At 48.0% G+C, this 21,546-nt stretch overlaps 1 protein-coding gene across 1 annotated transcript in view; it reads right to left on the reverse strand.

The window, feature by feature from the left end:
- Positions 1 to 21,297, reverse strand: part of LOC149349632 (uncharacterized) — a 33,619-nt gene extending 12,322 nt beyond the window's left edge. Inside the window, exons 1-17 of the mRNA XM_089578664.1 lie at positions 20,614 to 21,297; positions 18,296 to 18,385; positions 12,048 to 12,181; positions 9,508 to 9,549; positions 5,556 to 9,419; positions 4,927 to 5,100; positions 4,784 to 4,864; positions 4,206 to 4,408; positions 3,693 to 3,857; positions 3,544 to 3,627; positions 3,347 to 3,474; positions 2,528 to 2,756; positions 2,355 to 2,453; positions 2,004 to 2,081; positions 1,815 to 1,921; positions 1,660 to 1,718; positions 1,533 to 1,584 (exon numbers count right to left, since the gene is read on the reverse strand). Of these exons, the coding sequence (XP_089434790.1) occupies positions 1,533 to 1,584; positions 1,660 to 1,718; positions 1,815 to 1,921; positions 2,004 to 2,081; positions 2,355 to 2,453; positions 2,528 to 2,756; positions 3,347 to 3,474; positions 3,544 to 3,627; positions 3,693 to 3,857; positions 4,206 to 4,408; positions 4,784 to 4,864; positions 4,927 to 5,100; positions 5,556 to 9,419; positions 9,508 to 9,549; positions 12,048 to 12,181; positions 18,296 to 18,385; positions 20,614 to 20,630 (5,606 nt within the window). The 5' untranslated portion in view covers positions 20,631 to 21,297. The remainder of the gene's footprint in view (positions 1 to 1,532; positions 1,585 to 1,659; positions 1,719 to 1,814; positions 1,922 to 2,003; positions 2,082 to 2,354; positions 2,454 to 2,527; positions 2,757 to 3,346; positions 3,475 to 3,543; positions 3,628 to 3,692; positions 3,858 to 4,205; positions 4,409 to 4,783; positions 4,865 to 4,926; positions 5,101 to 5,555; positions 9,420 to 9,507; positions 9,550 to 12,047; positions 12,182 to 18,295; positions 18,386 to 20,613) is intronic.
- Between the last annotated feature and the right edge of the window lie 249 nt (positions 21,298 to 21,546).

Below are 21,546 nucleotides of genomic sequence, written 5' to 3' on the forward strand. Positions count from 1 at the left end.
GACGAATGTACAGTGTGTGCGCGGTGGCAGCAAAAAGGTTCAGCTGGAATACAAACACGCAATAACTAGCTTTCAATGTCAGAAACACAAGCATAAATTGTTGCAATGTAAAACACAAATAAGATAATAGATCGCAAGAAAGGGGAAAAAAGCGTTGCTTTAAGCTGTACTAAGGAGAAAATGCGCGTCTGCACTTGTGAAAGAATAACTATATAGCCGAAATTTTTGACAATGAAATTTAGCTGAGTTTGAAAACTATACAAAAGATGATAAATTCAAATTTATCGCAGCCTGTTTTTTTCTTTGGCATTTGCTTGGTTCAGGGAAGTCTGAGCAGCAGCATTCATAAATAGGGAGCAGTAGTCGCGACCACCAGTTCATAGACAGCCATCATCCTGCTCCTAACGCAACGACAACTGGCCTTTTCTTTCAGGCACACTACGCACAGTGCCGATCATGTTGGCCGCAAAATCTACTCAACTTCAAATTACGCCCAGGGCGGCGATTGTACCGCGGCTGCGTTCATACACACTCATGGTGCCCAGTCTACTAACTTCCCCGCACCAAACGCCGTTTAGCGGGAGTGCACCCTTTACAGGCGAGCCAACATGTGTGGGCGTTTAGCAAAAATTTTTGTGCCGCGGTTTACAACGCAGCCTCAACAACGAGGAACGTCTAGTGCACTTGCATACAGCAAGATAAAAGAACAGCCGCTTCCGTCATTATAAAAGCAAACAAAACAAATATGGAGAACAGAAGTTGCACTCTCTTTGTTTGTTTGTTTGTTTGTTTGTTTGTTTGTTTGTTTGTTTGTTTGTTTGTTTGTTTGTTTGTTTGTTTGTTTGTTTGTTTGTTTGTTTGTTTGTTTGTTTGTTTGTTTGTTTGTTTGTTTGTTTGTTTGTTTGTTTGTTTGTTTGTTCTGTACGCCTCGACTGCATGATCGCGAGCCGAATGAAAGGCTTAGCCTTGTAAATAGAGAAACAAACTCATCTCATATAGAAGACACACCGTGAAATGAGGCAAAACCCCTGTTTTTAGCCTTTGACGCGGCTCCTGCGTCATTTCCGTCGTTATCCATTACGCGTTATAATTTTAGACTTCTTGCAGCGTCAACTGATCTTGTCTCACTGTTCCATTCCCATCTTTGGGTGAAATTTGTTTTTATACGCATCTTCAAAAGTCCTTGTGGCAGTGATTAAAAAAGACTCCAAATTTACTGGCAAAATTATTTACTCTAGTTCATGTTCATGTGTGCACTCTGCTTTGCATTCTGAGAGGCACCATGTAACAAGCGGTCCACGTAATCTCAGAGTAAGATTCAAAGTCTAGCATCCTTGTCCTTAGGATGTCCGCATCCTGGCTCTTTCTTTTACTCTGCGCTGGTTCTTAGAGTATGCCAAACCACTGGCCCTGCAAGTAGTTCTCAAGCGCATGCGCTCTTGGCTGCTTGTTGCGTTGGCTGTTTGCTACACTTCGGAAGTGGGCTACAACGCTTCATACTGGCCGAACGACAACAACAGAGAGCAGCTTACGAATGGAAGGTGTTGTACTTCACGTCTTCCATAAACAACGACGGTGGAATGTCTGGAAAAGGAAACGAAATGTTAATAAAACATTGTGTATTGCGTGCTGGTATCAAACTTTTACAGCACAGCTTACACAGCGTATTTTCGAAGTGGTTGTAGGTAGCTACCGTGTCGAAGACAGAACCGTGCCACCTGCAAATTTAATTTTCGTGAATCATGAGCAGGCAAAAAAAAATCTCACCGAGGTAATGAAAAGAGATTATCTGAGCAAGTACTCTTCCAACTTACCGAAACTGTGGGCCCATGTTACCGTAAAAGCTCCAGTAGTTCTTGAGGACAACAATTAGCGTTTGAATGTAGTCAGTAAGGACATTCGACGGATCGACGTCGGGTACCTGTCACAATTCAAGAGGAATAAATCGAAAACAGTCAGTCTGACGCGTATTGTCGCGAAGCATTGCGGGGAGGGTGCTTTACCCCGTGGTAGTGCCTCTCGCGGACTTCCGGGTCACTGATCAGATGGCTGCTAGTCGACTGGACTTTGAGGCCCCGCAGCTATTAAAGAGGGGAAAAAAAAATATTCGCTGCAGTCAGTTATATCCACACTGCCGTTCTTCGAAGTCCAGTCAGCCTATCGAATGCTTTTGAAAAGACGTTAAATTCTCGAATTAGTTTGTGTTCTTCAACTTTTCTTCAACCCAACAAGAGTCAGCCATAGTTAGGCGCAACTGAAAGAAATGCCCTCCTGGAACTCTAGAAGAAACCCACAAGGCGCTCCGCGATTCCCATCGCAAGAACACACGACCAATAAAGCATGTGCTCACATACCTTGAGGATGACGATTTCTCTCGGTCGCTGCCCCAATCGGCTTGAGTTCCGCGCGGTCCGGAAGAAGTGCTTCTTCAAGAGCTCCATGGTACGGTTGATCTGCGGTAACGCCATATATGAGGTTTCAGGACAGTTCAGCGAGGCGTCGTGGGGGACCAGCAGCGACGGCTCACCGTGTGGAAGGTGTCCTTCTTCTCGAACGAGTCCACCTGCAGCTTCAGCAGCGGAAGCTTGTACACATTCTCCAGCAGGCGGAGGCAGAAGCGCCAGCGCTTGGCTGGCGTGCGCGTCGGTATCTCGCGCGCGAAGAGCAGGTGCGCCAAGTCTCGGCCGTCGTTATGGGGCAGCAGCGGCGCCAACGACAGCACCACCCGGAAGCCAATGTAGTTCAGCAGGACGTTCCTGCGAAGGGCCCACGGTTCATGGGTGCCACTGTAAAGCTTGGTCCCGGGCAATTATAAGACGCGTTTATTATTTTTCTACTTTGTTCCAACGTGCTCCCGCAAAATGTTCGCCACACTGAAACAGAAATCGCTGCCTCAGAGCCGCATATGCACCTCTAAAAGCTCCCTAAGGGCTAACTAGGTTCAGCGTTAACCAGAAGAGGATTGTGGAACGAAAGGACGAAAACCCGACATAACTGCGACTGTACAAAAAAGACGAAACCGAGAAAAATCTTTTCGTAGTCTGAAATACTGCAGCAAAGTTATATTCCTTGAAAGTATAAAAAAAATGTAAGGACAAAATCCACTACACTTGGACGTACGATGCGTTGTCAGTGCTGCTACTGAGAACACCACACCAGTACCGCGCAAGAAGGTTAATGGTTTCATTCATACAAGTGACAGGTGAAAAGACGGAACCCTGTATTCAAAGAGCAGCTCTGTCCTACCTTACTCTTGAGTTTCACATGAGGACTAATGTCGCACGAAAAAGCGTATTTAAAGCCTAAGATAACAAAGAATAGAAGCGCCGTAACAAGCGGCTCTTACTTTTCGAATGCCATTGTGATATTCTGCACGTCTTCCAAGAACGACTGAGTGGGAATGACAAACTCAACTTCCGAGTCCAGGACCGCTATCCCGTCCACCAACGTGTTCAGAAACGATCCAACGTCGAACTGCGAGATGCTATACGTTAGCTTCAGCTCAAGGGAAAAAAATAACTAAGAAAACGCCACAGAACAGACCTCTTTCCTCTTGTTGACGTGCTGCAGGCCCTTGCGGTGATGCTCCTTGGTGTAATCGGTAAGGCGGCGGTTCTTCTCCACAAACTGCATGTCCGTAACGCCAGTGCCTAAAACGTCAGCAGCGGGAAGTCGCGAGGAAGGCAACATACCTTGTACACCTCTTGATCGACGTCGAGGACAGGTTCGGAGAGCGCCTGTATGTTTTTGTCGCTGTTCACGAGTGCCATTGACTTGGTTACATGCTTTTGGTACTTGGAGGCAACGTCACCGGCGATGTAGGCGTCTTCTGCTACCACCGATCTTGGTTCCTTAAGCTAGAAGCAAATAAAAAACACATGTAAACTTTCGCGAAGAGCTAATGTGCAGGCAGATTTTTTTTTTTTTTAATGCGAACAACGGAGCGCATGGTTTTCGACACAATCAGCTTAGCCTAACGACAAGTCGTGGGTATACGAAGAACCATGCCTGACTATGTCTTAAACTGTAGCTCGATGATCCGGGGTTTCAATCAGCGCTTCCAGAGCGCTCGGGCTTGTTCAAGCGTGGGGCGTCTGTGCCGAAAGCCTTGCGCTCCATCGTTTAATTTCTACTCATTCCGACAGTGCTCGTCAAGAATCTGCGCCTCAGTATTGCACGTTGAACCGTTATCGGCCGAAACGTACCACGAATATCCAACCGGACCCGGTGGTTGAGTCGGTCTCCAGGGAAGGAGCGAAGAAAGGATGCACCGCCAGCTTTCGGGCAGCGAATGCCATAACTTCGGGTATTTCCAAGTCCATCGGTTCCTCGTCGTAAGGCCATTCGGTAAGCCGAACGTCATCTAGAGCCGTCTGCAACGCTATGGCTGGGTTCTTCATAAGAAAACCTTGACGAATGCAAATAAGACAGCGGGAGAAAAGCAATCAAGCAGGTTGCCTGTAAAGCGCATGCCCGTAGCGGCGGCTTCATTTTGCGATCAGCGTTGACAACTTTAAATTATCATTATTTATTTATTGATTTCCTGCACCCTCAAGCGCCATGCCACGGCAGAGAGAAGAGGCGAAAAACGACGAAAGCAAATAAAAGCGGCAAAACTGCATATTTAGAGGCAAAGTAGTTAGAAAATGAAATGTGTACTAAAGGTAGTTCTCTTCAAAAAGACAGTAAAAGGAATCGGGCTTCCTGCTAGAGCGCCGTTAGTCCCAAAAAAAGGCGCACATTTTACATTACAGTTGTATGGATAGCCTTCTCCGGCACTTACTTTTATCGCTGCACCCTTGAAAAAGTTTCACAACGTTGTGAAGCAGTGGGTCCGTGTACGTAGCGTGGTCAAGGGCATTTTCTGCGAAAAGGGTAGGTGGCAGGTAACGGGAGCCGGTCCCTGAGGAAGATGTGCTGTCTTACCGTAGATGTACTCCATCGTCTTTTGCTCTGTAACCTGTACAATCAGATCATCCACCGAAACCTTTCTTCTGTTTGAGGGATAGGGATGAGTACGAACCCAGCCACTGCACGAAAACTCATAGAAATTTGTACAGGGCTTCTGGGACAGATCCGTGAACGCATGGAGTCGGCCACCTGAAAGTGAGACAAAGTGATTCTCGCAAAAGTACTCGTCTAATATATATAATGATTCGCCGCATTTCATTTATTAACCATGACATTCATCTGTGTCCAGTCATCCTCTCAGGTTTTCTATTGCACCCGTACTTTCTTGGTGGTTAATTTAGACAGTGGTAGAAAGTCTAATGTTCATTTGGTGGTTGATTTTATTTACGTCCAAAGATTCGGTAACGTTCTCAAAGTTCACGTATGTTTATATATTCTCTTTCACTATAAGAGAGGGCTGCAGCTGCTGTAAAGCTGGCAGGTGTGACCACGGGAGCAAGCTCTAAACAACGGCTACCTCCAACTTTTATATTTTACTCATTCTCTACGCTCTCCACGACTATCAAGACAGAACCATGCTGAGGAAGGCAGACGCTCAGCACATGTACAGCTTCTATCGCGAACGCTTTTGAGTCGGTGCTTACCTTCCTCCATACAGTCCGCAGTCCCGCAACGCACAACTGGAACAGAATCGTCGAATGGAACCAGGGTGGGACGAGTGGTCGAAATTTCCGTGGTGACGGAGCTCTGAGCGCTTTCGCTGCTGTCGTTGCTTGCAGACTTGCCTACTGTAGTGGCGCTGTCATTCGTTTGTTCGCCTGATGACTCACGTGATGTTGGTTGGGCGCCCTTTACAGCGGGCTCAATGTTGGCCGATGAATCCTCACTGAACATTCCAGTAATGTTCGCCCCCACGTCGCTCAGACCGTTGTTAAAAGTTTCGACAGTTGGCGCGACCGCCGCCGAAGTGTTTAGGGCTTCTTGTGTTTCGTTTACCGGCTCAGGACTTGCGTTCCTTTCCCTCCTCGCGGGTGAAGCAGACCGGGAGCCTGCTGTCAGATTAGGCAAGAGAGCGGTCGTGTTCAGAAGCGGTGGATTCAATGTCGAAGTGGAATGTAACGTGCGTACTGAGCGCCTTCGTTCGGCAGTCCATTCGATGGGAACCGTATATGGCAGCCTGGTTAACGCGATGTGCTTGGGCATTGCCTTGGGAGGCAGTCTGCGGCTATCGCGCGGCCGTGATTTCCGTTTATGGCTAGGGTGCTCCTTCTGCAGTCCGGACGCGCCATTTGGTATCTCCCAGAGGTTCATTCCGGCGTGTTGATAAGTGCCATCCAAAGCGTCAGTATCATTCGCCTGATCGGGAAACAGACCTAAGTCGACTGTAACGTCGCTTGTTCCAGGCGGGCTGCGGGCGCTTCTGCTGGGTGGTATTGTTCCTTGATTTTCCCGCACGGAAACGTTTGATTTTTCGTTCGAATCATGCCGGTGGGTGACAGCGACGGCCTTGATGTTTTGCTTGTACGTGCCTGCGGCGCCACCAGTCTCGTTTTCTGTCGCTGCGTTGCGTGTAGCTTCTTCACCGGCCACGTCGGATGTGTTAAACGTTCCTTCTGTCGATGGTGTCGAATTCAGGTAGGCACTGCTTGCGTCAGCGCTCGTAAACTCGGATGACAGTTTTGCTGCAGGCGTAGGCCTCGTGTGGCGTTTCTTTTTCAAACGCTTCCTCGATGGGTACCTGTTCTGAGCATGTTCAGTAGTATCCATGGTACTTTGAGATGTAGGCGTCGCCTCTAGAGTGGTTACTCTCGTGGTGGATCGTCGACGATATCGACCTCGCCTCGACATACGGATCTTGCGCCTAGTGCGAAGAGTGCTCATTTCAGCCCCCGTAGTTTCGTCCGTCGCTCCCGGGGATTGAGTTGACCTTCCCGACAAAATGCCTGCTTTAGAACTTGCGGTGGCTTCTTGTGCTTCGTTACCTTCCTGGCCACTACTGCCCATACTGGAACCTTTACTCGGCTCAGCTTCACGCGTGTCACCCGTTGGGCTTATTTCCGCCGATGATTCGGCGTCTAATAAATCGTGCGGTGTGTAATTTCTTCCAGATGGGAATATTTCAGTCATTTCGGAACTGATACTGTAAGATGTAGCATTCGATTTCTCTGGTTCACCACCGTCACCGGGAACACCGTCTTGAGCAGCATGTTCTTGGCTATGCTCTTCTGTCACTTTTTGTTCGGGCCATGCTTTACCTCCATTTGCACCCTCCGTCGCGGCAAACGGCCGAACTGTGAAGTAGCCGCGCGTCGCGTTATTCTGGTCATGGTGCGTTTCTGTCCCCTCTTCAAGCTTCGTACCGTTCATGGCTTTAACTACGCTGGACGAGTCGTTTGTGGTACCTGGAGGGCGAGGCGAAGTCTCTCCTCCCCCTTTTGGGAACAGAGTTAGTGCCGAAACATCCGCCTTACTGGCGTCTTCAGGCACTTTTTCGGCATTCAAAAGACCGCCGTAATTCTTTACATTTGACTCGTTTCCATGAGTTAACGAAAGGAGGCTTTCGGCATTCGTGCTTGAAGTTGAGACCGAAAACAAGGCATCTTTGTTCGCAGCTACGGTTGAGTCGTTCTTCAAGGCGCCAATGGTTTCGTTGCTTAACATGCCTGGAGAGAACTGGCTGTAATTCTGATATGGCACATAATCCTCCGTGCGTTCAGCTGCCTTGCCGAGTAGTGAGGCGCCACTTCCTGTCGGTGCAGCAGTTCCGTTGTTAATTCGTGCAGTAGTGGCTTCCGAACCACCAAGGCGTTCATTGGATGGTTTGAGCCCCCCAGAGAATAAGTTACCTCTACCAGAAACAGCGCTATCTCGAATTTTATCACCAGTCGATGGCACAGGCGGCACTTCAGGTTCACGTTCTTTCGTAACTGTACTGGATTGTGGCTCGAGGTTTGCCGAACTGATGTTGCTAGAAGTTGCCCAGCCGGACCCTGAAGTTGCTTCACTTTCTGAAATGTTCTTGTCCAGTTTTCTGACGCTTCCACTTGTTGAAGCTGGCAAATTTATGTCACCATTGGATACGACGCCTTGCAGGGATAATCCGCCAGCAGGCATACTTTGGCTTCCTGCCGCAAACTCCTTGGGTAATGAAGACGCAGTAACCGGTGCTCCGCTTTCGTAAGAAATACTCGGTTCGTTGGAGAAATGTGCCAGAACGTCACTTTCGTTTAACTTTACAAGAGTTTTCTCTGCAGCAACCGAAGAGACTGACGTGGGTACTTCACTCACACTGAAAGTGTGTACCGCGGGCTCACTGGAAAGCGTTCCCTTCAAACGTGGCTCGAGGTTTTCACTGTTATTCTTGACAACAGCTATTTTCTCTCCCGTAAGCTCTGTAAAGAGCGATGGAGTGCCATTCACCGGCATACTCTCATTTAGTCTTCCAACCTCGCCGGCTGCCGCGGACACTGCGTGCTCCGTGGAATGGTTCAATCCCTCCAGCGATGAGACAGCGCCTGCGTACGGGCTGGATCTGAATGCAAGCTCGATGCCTTCAGCCGCTTTGTCCTCAAATATGCTGGCGCTGACAGTTGGCTGTGAGTCAACCCCATGCGTTGTTTCGCTGAAGGAACTAGACGACGGCGAGCCGAACAAGCGCGAGTCCTCCTTTTCACTGTCGTGCGCAGCTTCGCTCTCATTGTCACCGGCCAGATCGAAGAGGTCGTGGATGTCGCGCACCGTCTCCAAACCTTGCTCGGTGGTGTGTGCGTCAGAGATCACGTCTAGCTTTCCTGAGACGAGATCAGCTGGATGTGCGGTGGCATCGATGGAAATCCCGACCTTCGTGGTCTGCGACTCGTTATCGGGAATATCATGTGCTCCCTCCCACTTGATGAACGGCACAGCAGCCCCTTCGGACGAGGAGCTGAGGTCCACGCCGCCTGCACTGGTGTTGACACTGTCAGCAGTGCCAGCCACCCCGTCGCCTGCATTTATGCCGGCACTACTGTTGTCGGCCCTCCGGTAGGAAGTGTTTCTGTCAGGCCTGATGACGATGATGTTGATGTTGCTATTTCCAACGACTCCGCTACTAGGCACCGCTGCCAGAGTCGTGGAAACCACAGGTGGTCCCCGCCTGCCCATGAACCTGCGAACTAAATTTGGAGTGACCGACATGGTGCCGTTTGCGCCGAGCCAGAATCTAGGACGCTTCGTGTCCAGGGCAGCGTCCTTCCGTCCCACAGCCGACCTCCAGTGAACGGTGAACGGCTCCAGCCGAAATGGCTCGTTGACTTCAGGCTCAGCAGGCGGAACGGTTTCCGCAAGCGGCCTTTTGGAACGGAGAGAGTCCAAGTTGACGTCGGCGATTTCCATCATGGAGAACTCTGTGGTCGGCTCTCCGGCAAAAGCTCGCTTTCCGGGCATCATGAACTGCTTGGTTCGGGGTATCGCGGATGTGTTGCGCGCCCAGTCACCGCCGTGGAAGCCCCCATGGTGACCAACAAACACTGAAAGCAGCGACAGAGAGACGTCAGCCTAGAGAACTCCCAATTCAGAGCAAGAAGAAGGAAGGTCTCCCTTTTAAAGTGCACTAACCTCGGTGGTGCAATGGGTTCTTCATTGGCGGAACGATGACACCTGCGCACAGAAAACTCGGTTGGGACAGCCAGGGTAGATCGAAGAAAAAAAAATCGAAATATGGAGACCGGCATGAACCTGGAATGAGCACGGGTGGTGGCGTGATGCTAGTCTTACGACAATAGAGCCTGTCTCGGGCAGAGGAAGCACTAGACTAAGGCGCCACCACCCTTATTCGTTTCCTGTTCTTATTTTGAGGGTACGATTCAGGACCATGATCATTTAGGCGAGAATATGAAGAGCCTTTTATCTTATATCCCGCGCATTTGCTCAGGTATTTATCATGCCATTAAACTTGGCACTGCAGTTTGTTCTTCACCACGATCTCGCTCGACTGAACCAACTACCAACCATATATAAGGACTGCAAAGAGCGAACACGAACGCAGAACCCGCGGCATTCGCGGTCGTTTTTCTTCTCGTAAAAACCATGACAGCAATATAGAGGCGTTAGACAGGGACATCTATCAAATTGTGGTTACAGAGGTATGCTCTGTAAAACGGTCGTGCAACGTTGCGTTGGACGAACGCTTGCGCTCGCTGTCGTTCTTGCGCGCCCTTTTGAATTAAAACACCTGCACAGTCCAGCATTCTTAAAGCGGTGCGCATCAGTAGTTTTCGACAGTGCTCGCACTTTCCCTTCACACCTGAGGCCTCATAATCATAACTCAATCGCGTGACGTTGCAAGGACTTTCCTCAACAAACCCGCAGCCTGTGCAACCTACTCTGCTCATTGTAAACACAAAAGCTGAGGATAATTGCGAGCAACGAGGAACTGGTTAAATGAACGCATTTAATCACGTCGACCATAGTGAAAACAAGGTTGGTTCTCATCTTTTTTTTTATTTTTACGTTTGTCTTCGCGCACTGGTCACCCTTTTCAAGTTTCAAGACGGCGTACTCGGACTACCACCTTTTCAGCGTCATTCTTTCCAAGAACAGCAGCCGACTGGAACGACATTCCCCACCACATCGCTACCACCACGTGTCCCTTGATGTTCCGTGAAAGTGTTTCCGCGCATCACGTGGAAAGAGACCATTTATTTTATTTTTTCCCGCACCTTATGTAATACCCCTAGCGGGGTCTTTAAGGTAATAAAATGAATGAAATGAGAGCCACAGCGAAGTACGGAGTTCGTAGAAATGAAAATTTTCATTTCCGCTCGAGGATCTTGTTAGCATATTTGCAGAAACGGCCTTTTCCGACATATTTATCAAAGCATGGGGCAGAAGGAGGAAAAATTCATGCAGGCGCTAGCCCTAAAGGCAGAAAGCCTGAAATTTCTGTCGTCGCAATGCTGCAATGGCATCTGATGGAGCTGTTTCAAATTTCGCATGCTTGCGCACAGTTTTGTCGTCCTGGGGCAGTCAGAAATAATGAAAATTGTCAAAATGTAAATACGCCGTAATCATCTTTTCTTAATAAATCTCCTAGTTTTTTTATTTCTTCATATGAAAGTACCATTAGTGATTAAATCTTGGAAGTTAAAACTTTTATCCAACGTTTTCAGTTTCCGGGCATTACAGGATCGATATAGTGGGGAACTGATTTGGTTAATACATACAGGTCGCAAATTAATTTGGCAAAAAAACGCTTCCGCATAGGTAAAATTAATTTTCACTGCTCTGGAATGATTCACATCTCATTTAAGGGACAAGCCACAGCATTCGCCGGCGCAGCGATCACAGATCCGTAGCCAAGGGCAAGGTTCCATTGTATTTTCCCTTAGAACAAGTCGCGCAAGTCGCGTTTCAAGTTCCAAAGACGCTCACATATCTGTTTTCACACGAGTGCTGTCACAGGGCATGAAATGCTGTCGTCAATGAGGTGCAGACTAAAGAAAGCTTCAAAAAGCATAACTGCTGGATTTGGTTCGTGACAGGCGACAGGTTCGTGGCAGGTGCTCTCTGAGTGCGCATGAAGGAGCTGATGGAGTCAGCGCTATCCTTATTTACAAATATGAAAGAGTCTTCGATGATGGCACAGGCTTTCAGCAAACGGGTGCGTCAGCTAAACAGGAAACCGCTTCGAATACGACTAAAACCTTATAACGAGAGCGAAGAACTAGAAGAGTTTAGTTTGTGGGGGTTTAACGTCCCAAAGCGGCTCAGGCTATGAGGGACGCCTTAGTGAAGGGCTCCGGAAATTTCGACCACCCGGGGTTCTTAACGCGTACTGACATCGCACAGAATTTCGCCTGCATCGAAATTCGACCGCCGCTGCCGCGTCTTTCGGGTCAGCAGCCGAGCCCCATAACCACTGAGCCACCGCGGCGGTCTGAAGGACTGTAAGAGGGAAAACAAAGGTTTTTTAACAAGATTTACGCGAGACAACGGCAGTCATTTCAAGTCCTGCTTGAACACTTGTCAGGCCTTTCTGTGCGCACTCGGCTATAGAGTTGAGTCGTGTACGGGCACTAGCTGTTGGGATCCTTCGCTTTTCAGTGGAAGTCGGTAGTATGCCACTGCATAGAGCACATCATCTCGGATTGCCTCACCTGACGGCTCAGGCACGGGCTCCGGTTTCTCCACTTTTTTCCAGACGATGGCCACCAGCGCCAGGACGAGTAGTGTTGCAGCAACGCCAGCAAGGAGGAAAGCTTTGGGATAGTCGCGACGCTGCCGGAGGGACCTGCACTCAACAATCAACCATAATCATAATAATAATCTTTTAGCAGGCAGCATTGTTTTTTTTTTTTTTTGAACCAACAGCCTGCCTACATCTTCGCTGTTCTTCTTCCAAATCAAAAACGCAGACTTGATTTGCGTCTGATGTGTGCAAATACGCCTTTCCTTACATTCTTTTCCTGAAATTTTTGTGCTGCAGTCGCACATGCTGTTAAGGTGATTTCAACGATCGCAAACGTTTCGGCTGCTTGTGCGCTGCAACTGAGAAGTCGCCCCTACCTTATACATTCGCATTAATGAACTGGATATTGCGCGGCAGTCCGGTTTCTGTTCCCATTTCGGTTCGAAGTAAGCGAGCAAGCAAATTGTGGCCCGTTTCCCTGCCCAGAGTAAGCATAAAGCATTAAGTGCGCTAACTTGGTCCACAGGTGCCACTATTATGGACTGAAACGGGATCACTCAGCCGTGCAGTGACTCCCAAAACACGCGTTCTCCGGAGCTTCTTTAGATAACCATTTGGTTCTTCAAATGCCTGTCCAGACACTGGAGAATTAAGCCGTTGTATCCGCGGCCTAAAAATGCTGCAAACATGCGACTGCTAGCTTTCCTGTTCAGTGCCCGTATTTTGGAAGTGTTCACATAGTGGACGTGTCCACTGTGTGAAAGGGGCACATTTCGTTGCTCAAAAAGAAAATAGGTCAAATGTCGCTGTCACCGCCGTCTCGGGTGGCGTTAGTTGTGTAAAAGCCCCCCCCCAGGCCCCCTCCCACCCACCTTTAAATAAAACCATTTCTGCTTTTAAACGTTTTTTTATATATATAGCAGGTATTTGTAGCACGTCTTGCAAAATTTACTTTTCCACTTCATCTTACGATCATTTTTAGTGCGATACCAAGTGCACTATTTTCGCACTATTCGCAGTATTTTTAGTGCAATACCAAGTGCGGATTCAGCCGAAATACGGCTAAGTTGTCTTCACGCGTCTATCACCCCAGCACTTGGACACCAACCAATCGGCGCGAAACCAACTGTACATCAGTAATTAAGCAAACAAGGGAAGGGGAATGAGGGCTCGTTATAAATATGAGAGGAGCCAACAGCCACAGAAACCAAGGGACACAGGGCATTTTTAATTTTTTTATTTATTTATTTTGTGCTGTTGTTCGATTATAATATTACTGCATATGTTATCGGTTAAACCTAATTGATTAGAAAAGCAGAAGAAAAAACAACCACATGCCGCCGGTGGGATCTGGACCCCCGACCTCCGAATTACGCGTCCGGTGCTCTACCGCTGAGCTACGGCGACGGCTGTCAAATCTTCTGCTTTCGGGGGTATTTATGTTTACAAATAACCTAACCTTTAGAGTGTTCATCAGCGCCACCCACGTTCTTAAGCGGCGGACGTAGCACGTCCTAAGGTACCGCTGATGTGACGTAGAACGTCATCGAACGGCGAGGGTGGAAGCTGTGTGAGAACCCTATTATGCTTCCTATGGCATCAAGGCTGCCATAACCGAGGCCCTCGCTGAGCAATTAAGCAAACAAGGGAAGGGGAATGAGGGCTCGTTATAAATATGAGAGGAGCCAACAGCCACAGAAACCAAGGGACACAGGGCATTTTTAATTTTTTTATTTATTTTGTGCTGCTGTTCGATTATAATATTACTGCATATGTTATCGGTTAAACCTAATTGATTAGAAAAGCAGAAGAAAAAACAACCACATGCCGCCGGTGGGATCTGAACCCACGACCTCCGAATTACGCGTCCGGTGCTCTACCGCTGAGCTACGGCGACGGCTGTCAAATCTTCTGCTTTCGGGGGTATTTATGTTTACAAATAACCTAACCTTTAGAGTGTTCATTAGCGCCACCCACGTTCTTAAGCGGCGGACGTAGCACGTCCTAAGGTACCGCTGATGTGACGTAGAACGTCATCGAACGGCGAGGGTGGAAGCTGTGTGAGAACCCTATTATGCTTCCTATGGCGTCAAGGCTGTCATAACCGAGGCCCTCGCTAACCAATTAAGCAAACAAGGGAAAGGGAAGGTTTAACCGATAACATATGCAGTAATATTATAATCGAACAACAGCACAAAATAAATAAATAAAAAAATTAAAAATGCCCTGTGTCCCTTGGTTTTTGTGGCTGTTGGCTCCTCTCATATTTATAACGAGCCCTCATTCCCCTTCCCTTGTTTGCTTAATTGCTTAGCGAGGGCCTCGGTTCTGGCAGCCTTGACGCCATAGGAAGCATAATAGGGTTCTCACGCAGCTTCCACCCTCGCCGTTCGATGACGTTCTACGTCACATCAGCGGTACCTTAGGACGTGCTACGGGCCCCCGCTTAAGAACGTGGGTGGCGCTGATGAACACTCTAAAGGTTAGGTTATTTGTAAACATAAATACTCCCGAAAGCAGAAGATTTGACAGCCGTCGCCGTAGCTCAGCGGTAGAGCACCGCACGCGTAATTCGGAGGTCGTGGGTTCGGATCCCACCGGCGGCATGTGGTTGTTTTTTCTTCTGCTTTTCTAATCAATTAGGTTTAACCGATAACATATCCAGTAATATTATAATCGAACAACAGCACAAAATAAATAAATTAATTAAAAATGCCCTGTGTCCCTTGGTTTCTGTGGCTGTTGGCTCCTCTCGTACATCAGTAAGGCATGTTGACGGGCTAGTTGGTTTTTCATCATGAAACCTGGGGAAAAACCCACCTAGGCGCAAATAATTTGACAAGGACACAAAAAGAGACGAGGAGACAACGGACAGGCGCCTGTCCGTTGTCTCCTCGTCTCTTTTTGTGTCCTTGTCAAATTATTTGCGCCTAGGTGGGTTTTTCCCCAGGTTTCATGATCCAACTGTACATGTCCGCTTAGCGTGCACGGCCAGAATACGGGCCTCAGTGTCATCAAATGTCACCCTTTACAGCACTTTTGATAAAGCAGCAAGGCAGCTATAAAAGGAGCGCCTTTTTTATTATTGAAATAAGAAACGGAATCCTCTGAGTTTACTTACGAAAGGGGACTTAATTAAAATAGGTGGAGAGGAAAATCTTTGTCTCGGCTTCCAGTAAATACCTCCCCGGGAGGCAGGGTTGTGTCAACGCCACTATGCATGTGTGAAGTTCTGATTGCTTAGTTTTCTTTACCCAAATAAGGGACAGCACGCGTTGGGATCGAACGTCGATGTAAGGTTACATCAGGATGAAAACAGCCCAAAAGGACGTAGGCGCCCTAATTAACTTCTGATGCTCCGTTTCCAAGGAAGTTTGCAAAACCTGTACTCGGAGGACCGCACCAAGCTAAATAAAAAGTCCCGAAATACTTTTCCGCGTCCCTGCAATCCCTTCAAAGCTGCCGCGTGGGAGACTTAATAATAGCTCCAGTGCCGTGCAGCAATATTCCCAAAAAAGAAACCCTTTCGATAAGTACTGCTCTCTCCAACTATCTCCACAGGTAACTCGTAGGCTCTCTCTCAAGCCTGTAGTCACAGTCAGACCGTACACTACAGTAAAATGTCTTGCTGCATTCAAACTAAGCGAATCGCTACTTTCAGGTGGGGAAATTTTGAAAGCTTTATTATAAAAATTCGTTTTGCACATGTTTCTTCAGAATCGTGGAAAAGAGGTTAATTTCAAGTGTAAAGAGGGAGTCCGTGGCGCAAGCGGGCAAGAAATCTCGCTTTGCTGTATTCACTCACACCTTCCAATTTCCCCCTGCTTTCGTGCATTTCCCATTCCTCACGCTTGATTTAATAATAGCCCAAGTTCCTGCCAATCACTGCTACAAACAGGTGCCTCACCTAGGCTGTCTTGCACATGGACACATTACGATAACGATAGATGGCTGAGTACATCATAGGGTTAAGGCACCAACAGACAAAGGAGTGGCCAAAACGAAATAGTTGGGTGCAACAGGGCCTATTTTAAGAGGCTTGAGCCGTATTTTGAAATCACCCTTAATCACTTCTAGTTCTTAGTGATACACATATCTTTGCTTTTTTCAGGGGCGTGCCCGAGTGAGAGACTGACAGTGTTGTGTGTTTTTCGTGTCTTTTTCATTCATTTGTCTGCCGTGCCTGAACTTATTCTGAAAAAACAACCAACACCAGCCGCCATATTGTGAAAGCAGTTCCTTTAGTGGGCCTTTTGCGGCCCGCAATCACCCTATTCGATATTGAGAAACACGTGTATAGTGCGTCGCTTTCCGTGTTTCATCAAGACGCGGGCGTGAAGGCGTACGCTATTTACGGACCGTTCTAACTCTAGAAAACAAGCCATATGTATCGCTTAAGGGCTTCCTATCTGCAGCGCCATCTATTCATTTGTAAGCGACACAAGCTCGCTAGCTTTTTTACGACGTGCGAGATCTGGGCACCACTCGATCTGCTTTGTGGCGGTCGAAGACAACTGCTTGGCGGAAAATATTTCACATAGTCGCGGCAAATTTTTAGCTGTCATTGCAGTTATGAATAGTTTCGTTCACTTTTGGTTCAAGGCTTGTGAAAACAATCATCGACGTGCAACCAATTGGGAACGTGACATACTGCTAGGCAGGTAGGTCAAACATGCACCAGTGTCTTTTTATACTTCCGTGAACCTTTTAAAAGACCATGCCTCCAGTTAACGTCTACGTATACCTCTGTTAAACATGTATTTAGTGGCAGTGCATTAAGTGGCAAATGTGCAAACAAGAATTAATCTGTTTTACCTGCTAAACTGAATCTCCCCTGGTAAAGATATACGAAAATATGCCTTGCTGGGAGAATAAAGTCAGAAATAAAATTTAGTGCGGCGTCACGGGTGAGGCGTGCTATATGCTCACTATCACTAGCCAGTAGCTCAAACGCACCAGTTGGCCTAAAAGCAAGAAACGAGAAACAAAAGAACACCTAAGTTTCTCAATCACTACTCCGGTCAATCTAGTCGCTATGCACGAAGATTTTTTTTTTTTTTGTATATAACACACACTGGAAAAAAAGAGGCCATGGATACTTCGTAATAATCAAGGGCCAGTAACGCTTTTCTCAAATACAGTCAATGCTTCAAGAAAGTTCTTTGCTTTCAGCACCCGATATCAGCAAATGCAGAAAACCATGACATGGTATCATGCATATGACGCCCAAGGCGTCTAGTAAGAAATCTTCAAGCACATTATTTATCAGGGGATACCAACAGGTTACGCTGTTAACTAAGCACTTTCAATATTTTTTTTTTATAATTCTCCCACGCATAGTGAATAGGTGATAATTACAACAGGTCATCGATTACTACTTCATATTTACATTGCTTTCTTTTTCTTGCTCTGTGTGGCTTCGCTGAGCAATAGCCACGCGAATAGTCTTCAAAATTTTTTAAAATGCTACCCATTGGAGAGCACTGCGCACTAATTTCGAACTTTCAATGAGAAGTGCGAGAAATGCGCCCTCTCTGTCCACCTCGAGCCAGACGCTCTGCAGGGCCGCGGTATGTCAACCCTTTCTCGGGTCGTTTACAGAACTGTCCTAAATTTCCCGCTTCCCGGGAAGCTGCGAGTGTTGTTTAAATGGCGTGCCTCGTTCCTCCGGTCCCTTCTCAACAAAGATGGTTTGGACGTCGCAGGTGAAAGGTTTTGAATGCTAGCGTTATGAATGTATCCTGTTTGTGCACGCTGCGCTTGGGCACAATTCCGCAAACATTGAAGCCTGTTTCTAGTCTTTTTCCCGTAAAACGTGTCAGTTTAACAAAGCTCGCCAAGCGAAACAAAACCTTGTTTACCTCTCTCGAATGTCGGTTCTGAGAATCACGACGACTTTTGTACAAGAGCCGCCGAAAGCAAACAGACTTCACTATTGCAGAAATGCGTCACCCGCCGCGGCTGAGATTAGAATATTAACGCGCAAAAAACAAAAACGGGCAACAATGTGACTGCTGTCAAGAACAATGCCAGCAGCAGCAGCGTCCCAACGTTCGTCGCCTCGAGATTTGCCAGCTCTTTTTCCCTTCCTTCCTTTCCTTCTTTTTTTATTTCCATCCTTTTTCCTTCTTCCCCTTTGTTTCCTCCTAAAGGACAGCGTTTGCGGAGCTCAAAAAACATCCTACTGAAAAATTGCCGACAGCTATGTATGCTCACAGGCTGCTCTCTTCTCCGTCATCATCGTCGTCGTAGAGAGAAGAGATGAAGTCGTCCTCGGAAGACTCACTGAGGAGTGATTTCGCGTGACTGAAAAAGAAATAAGAAGACACTGTCAGCCATTACCAAACTGTGAAAGTGTCAAAAGTAAGCGACAATCTGTGCTCATCAACTAAAACGCCAAGAGTGTCCGCCGTTTGCATACACTTCAAGGCGACTAGTAGCCCAGCGATGGGCATTCCGAGCCCTCGGGACATTCTGATTTCGCCAAGTATTACCACAGGACTCTGTTACTACTATTCGAGACAAAAGTCTCCAGTACGAGCAAGCAACAACCGATGCTCCTAGTTCTGTTCGCTCCCGCTGGCTCCAAACCACATTTGTGAAGCTGAAAGTCGGCTTCGCCTTCTCTAACGTCTGCTAGTTGAATCACACGTACGATGGCACACATCACACGTACGCGGCTGGATCGCCAATCACGCATCCTGGAGACTTTAGTTCACAAGAGAAGGTGATGTGTGCACTCCCATTCCTTTCACAGTGCTTGTTAAACGTGAAAGGACGCTCGCAGCCATTAAAAAAAAAACTGAACTTTTTGAAACAGTATGCTGCCATTTCTTCCATGCCATTCATGCACCTCGTGACTTTCTCATATGTAGACGTGCGCAGTCAGAGGTGGATGCTGACAGAGGTTCCCGGTGATTATCTTCACCATAATTAGCCAGGTCACGTGTCCACCGCAGAACTGAGTCCCCTCGCAATGATCTCCGAGTAGGCCTGTCCAGCTAGCCTCCCTATCTCAGCGAGGCTTCTAATCTCACCTGCCCTCCTGACTCTTCCCCTTTCGTAACACACCATCGGTTATCCGTTCTCCGCATTACATAATGTCATTAATGTTCCCTGCCCCATCCTGCTCTTTCCCTGCCTCTCAACGTTGCAGCCACTGTCATTTTACTTGCCATGGCTCTTTGCGTTGTCCTCAGTGCAATTTCAAGCCTCTTCGTTGGCCTCCGAGTTTTGGCCCCATAGGTGATACCGCCAAGATACAACTGTTGCATACTTTCCTTCCGAGGTATGCAGGCAAGCTGCTGTCCATAACTTGAAAGCGCCTGCTAAACGCATCCCAGCCTTTCAGTCCCGCCTTTACCAGGTCAGCGCGGAACACAGGGCGAACCACGTTTTCCGTATAAGAAACGCACCCTGTACGCCATCTCCGTTCTGGTGCGTATACGGCCGTGACCGCTATGTGCATGCGCGGTTTCACTCAACCTGATCAGCTCGGAGGTCTTCAATTGGGCTCTGAGCGTTCTAGCGCGATGAAATGAAAGGCTGTCTCAATGCGCAACTTGGAGCCGCACTACACAAGGAATTCGTGAGAAGTTCTCCAAGGCATGTTGGAACGTAGAAAGACGGCGCCTCACTGGACTCAAAGGACTCTCACGCTTGGGCAGGCCGACACCAGGAGCGGCGAGGAGCTCCATATGGCACACGCACAAAATAGAAGTCATGGGAACGATTCTCGGCCGCGGCGGCCGCTTTTCTATGGATAAATACAAGAACGCGCCCCTGTACTGAGATTTCGGTGCGCGCTAAAATGAAATTTCTCCCGATCTCTCCAATACGGCAAGCCGGGTAGCTCACAGTGCCAGTCTGGCATTTGAAAATTCATAAGGATTAATTATAAACGGGCTTATTGAATGAGCCCCATTCAAAATGAGCGCCAGCGCTCACCTTCTTTGCATAACTCACTGGGTCAAGGAGTGCGTGCGGCGCAAGAAAGTATGAACAGGTATGCTGTCGCCATACGGCATCCGCTTTCGTCGAATATGCGGCTCACGAAGAGGGGAAAAAAAAAAAAGAGCAGGCACGTACGAGTAAAAAATAAAATAAATGGAAAAGGCAGCTTCCATTCGGGCCCCTCGCGCATATCACAGTCCTGCGAAGTATGACTTTCGTGCCGTTAGAAGTCCACGCTTGCCTAGGGCGAGGAGGGGAAAGAAGCTCATCCTGAACGCAGAAACTTCGCTATAAGGTGACAAGAAACAGTGCCTTTTGTAGCCTGCAGCTTTTGCACGGCCTTTAAGCCTACTGCAACTTCGCGCGCCGGTCCCTTTCAGAGCAAGAGCGCGACTGTAATTGTGGCGGCGGAACCAGCGTACCAACGCAGCGCGCAGCCAAAAGAGCTTCACGAAAGCCGTACGCGGTTGGCCAGCTATAGCACGACCCCACGGCTCCGCCTGTCGCGGCTCTTTGCGCTACCCCTGGCCTCCCAGTGCCGGCGGCTGAGGGAGAAGCCCGTCAGAGGGAGGGGCACTTACAGCTTCCGCGTGCTCATTCCGAATGGAGTGGTGCTGGTCCGGGGTCCAAGAAAGCAGTCCTCAACAACGACGCACAGCCGACAGAAACCCGAGCCCGAGAAGGCCGCGGAGCATCACGGCTCAGCGTTGGCGCCCCGCTTGGAGAAAGCACGCGACGGACGACGACGACGAAAATGCACGCGCCACGTTGCGGGAGCTCACTTCGTCCGCTTTGTTCATTCAGCTTTATTTCCAATCCAAATATGTTTGCTTCTGAACGAGATTGCTAGTACTTAAGCGAAGCATTTATTTAGTGAACCTTTGATTCTCCCTTTACCAACCTCCGCTCATATCGCTGCAGCTATAGATTTCGGAGACACGCCCTGATGCTAGAATTTTCCAAGCCTGCATCGTCTTCGTCATATGACTATCAGCACCTTTTGTTCCGCTAGGGAAGCAGCTTAGCTGACCAGGGCAACTCTTAGTCTCATTCACGTGGGCACGCTGTCCTGTTGTAGCGTAGCCGCGTATTACAGTGCTCTGTACAATACCCTGAGTAATAGGCTTGTGCGAATAGTAGCGAATTCCAAGCGCATAGCAATGTACTTCGAATAATTTCGAAGCGGATATTTCTAACTATTGTGGCACACAAGAGCGGTTGAACGGCAGAATGGGCATTTTCAAAATCGTGTATTTTTCTTACACGTTAAGTTCATTACATAAAAAAAGAAAGAGTAAATGAAGCTTTGTCGCAGTCATTAAAGATTTGCCGATGTACCGTATTTACTCATATAATGAACACACTTCTTTTCACAAAAGATCTCTGAATAATCGGGGGGGGGGGGGGGGGGGGGGATAAATACGCGGGGTAAAAATTCAGAAAAAAAAACTGGAGCTGTAAAGATGGGACAAGTAGCAGTACGCTGGTGTAATAAATATTCCATTCGGTAAATT

The sequence above is a fragment of the Amblyomma mixtum genome, chromosome 3 (assembly GCF_055824585.1).
Source record: "Amblyomma mixtum isolate Tamu chromosome 3, ASM5582458v1, whole genome shotgun sequence".
Taxonomy (NCBI): Eukaryota; Metazoa; Arthropoda; class Arachnida; order Ixodida; family Ixodidae; genus Amblyomma; species Amblyomma mixtum.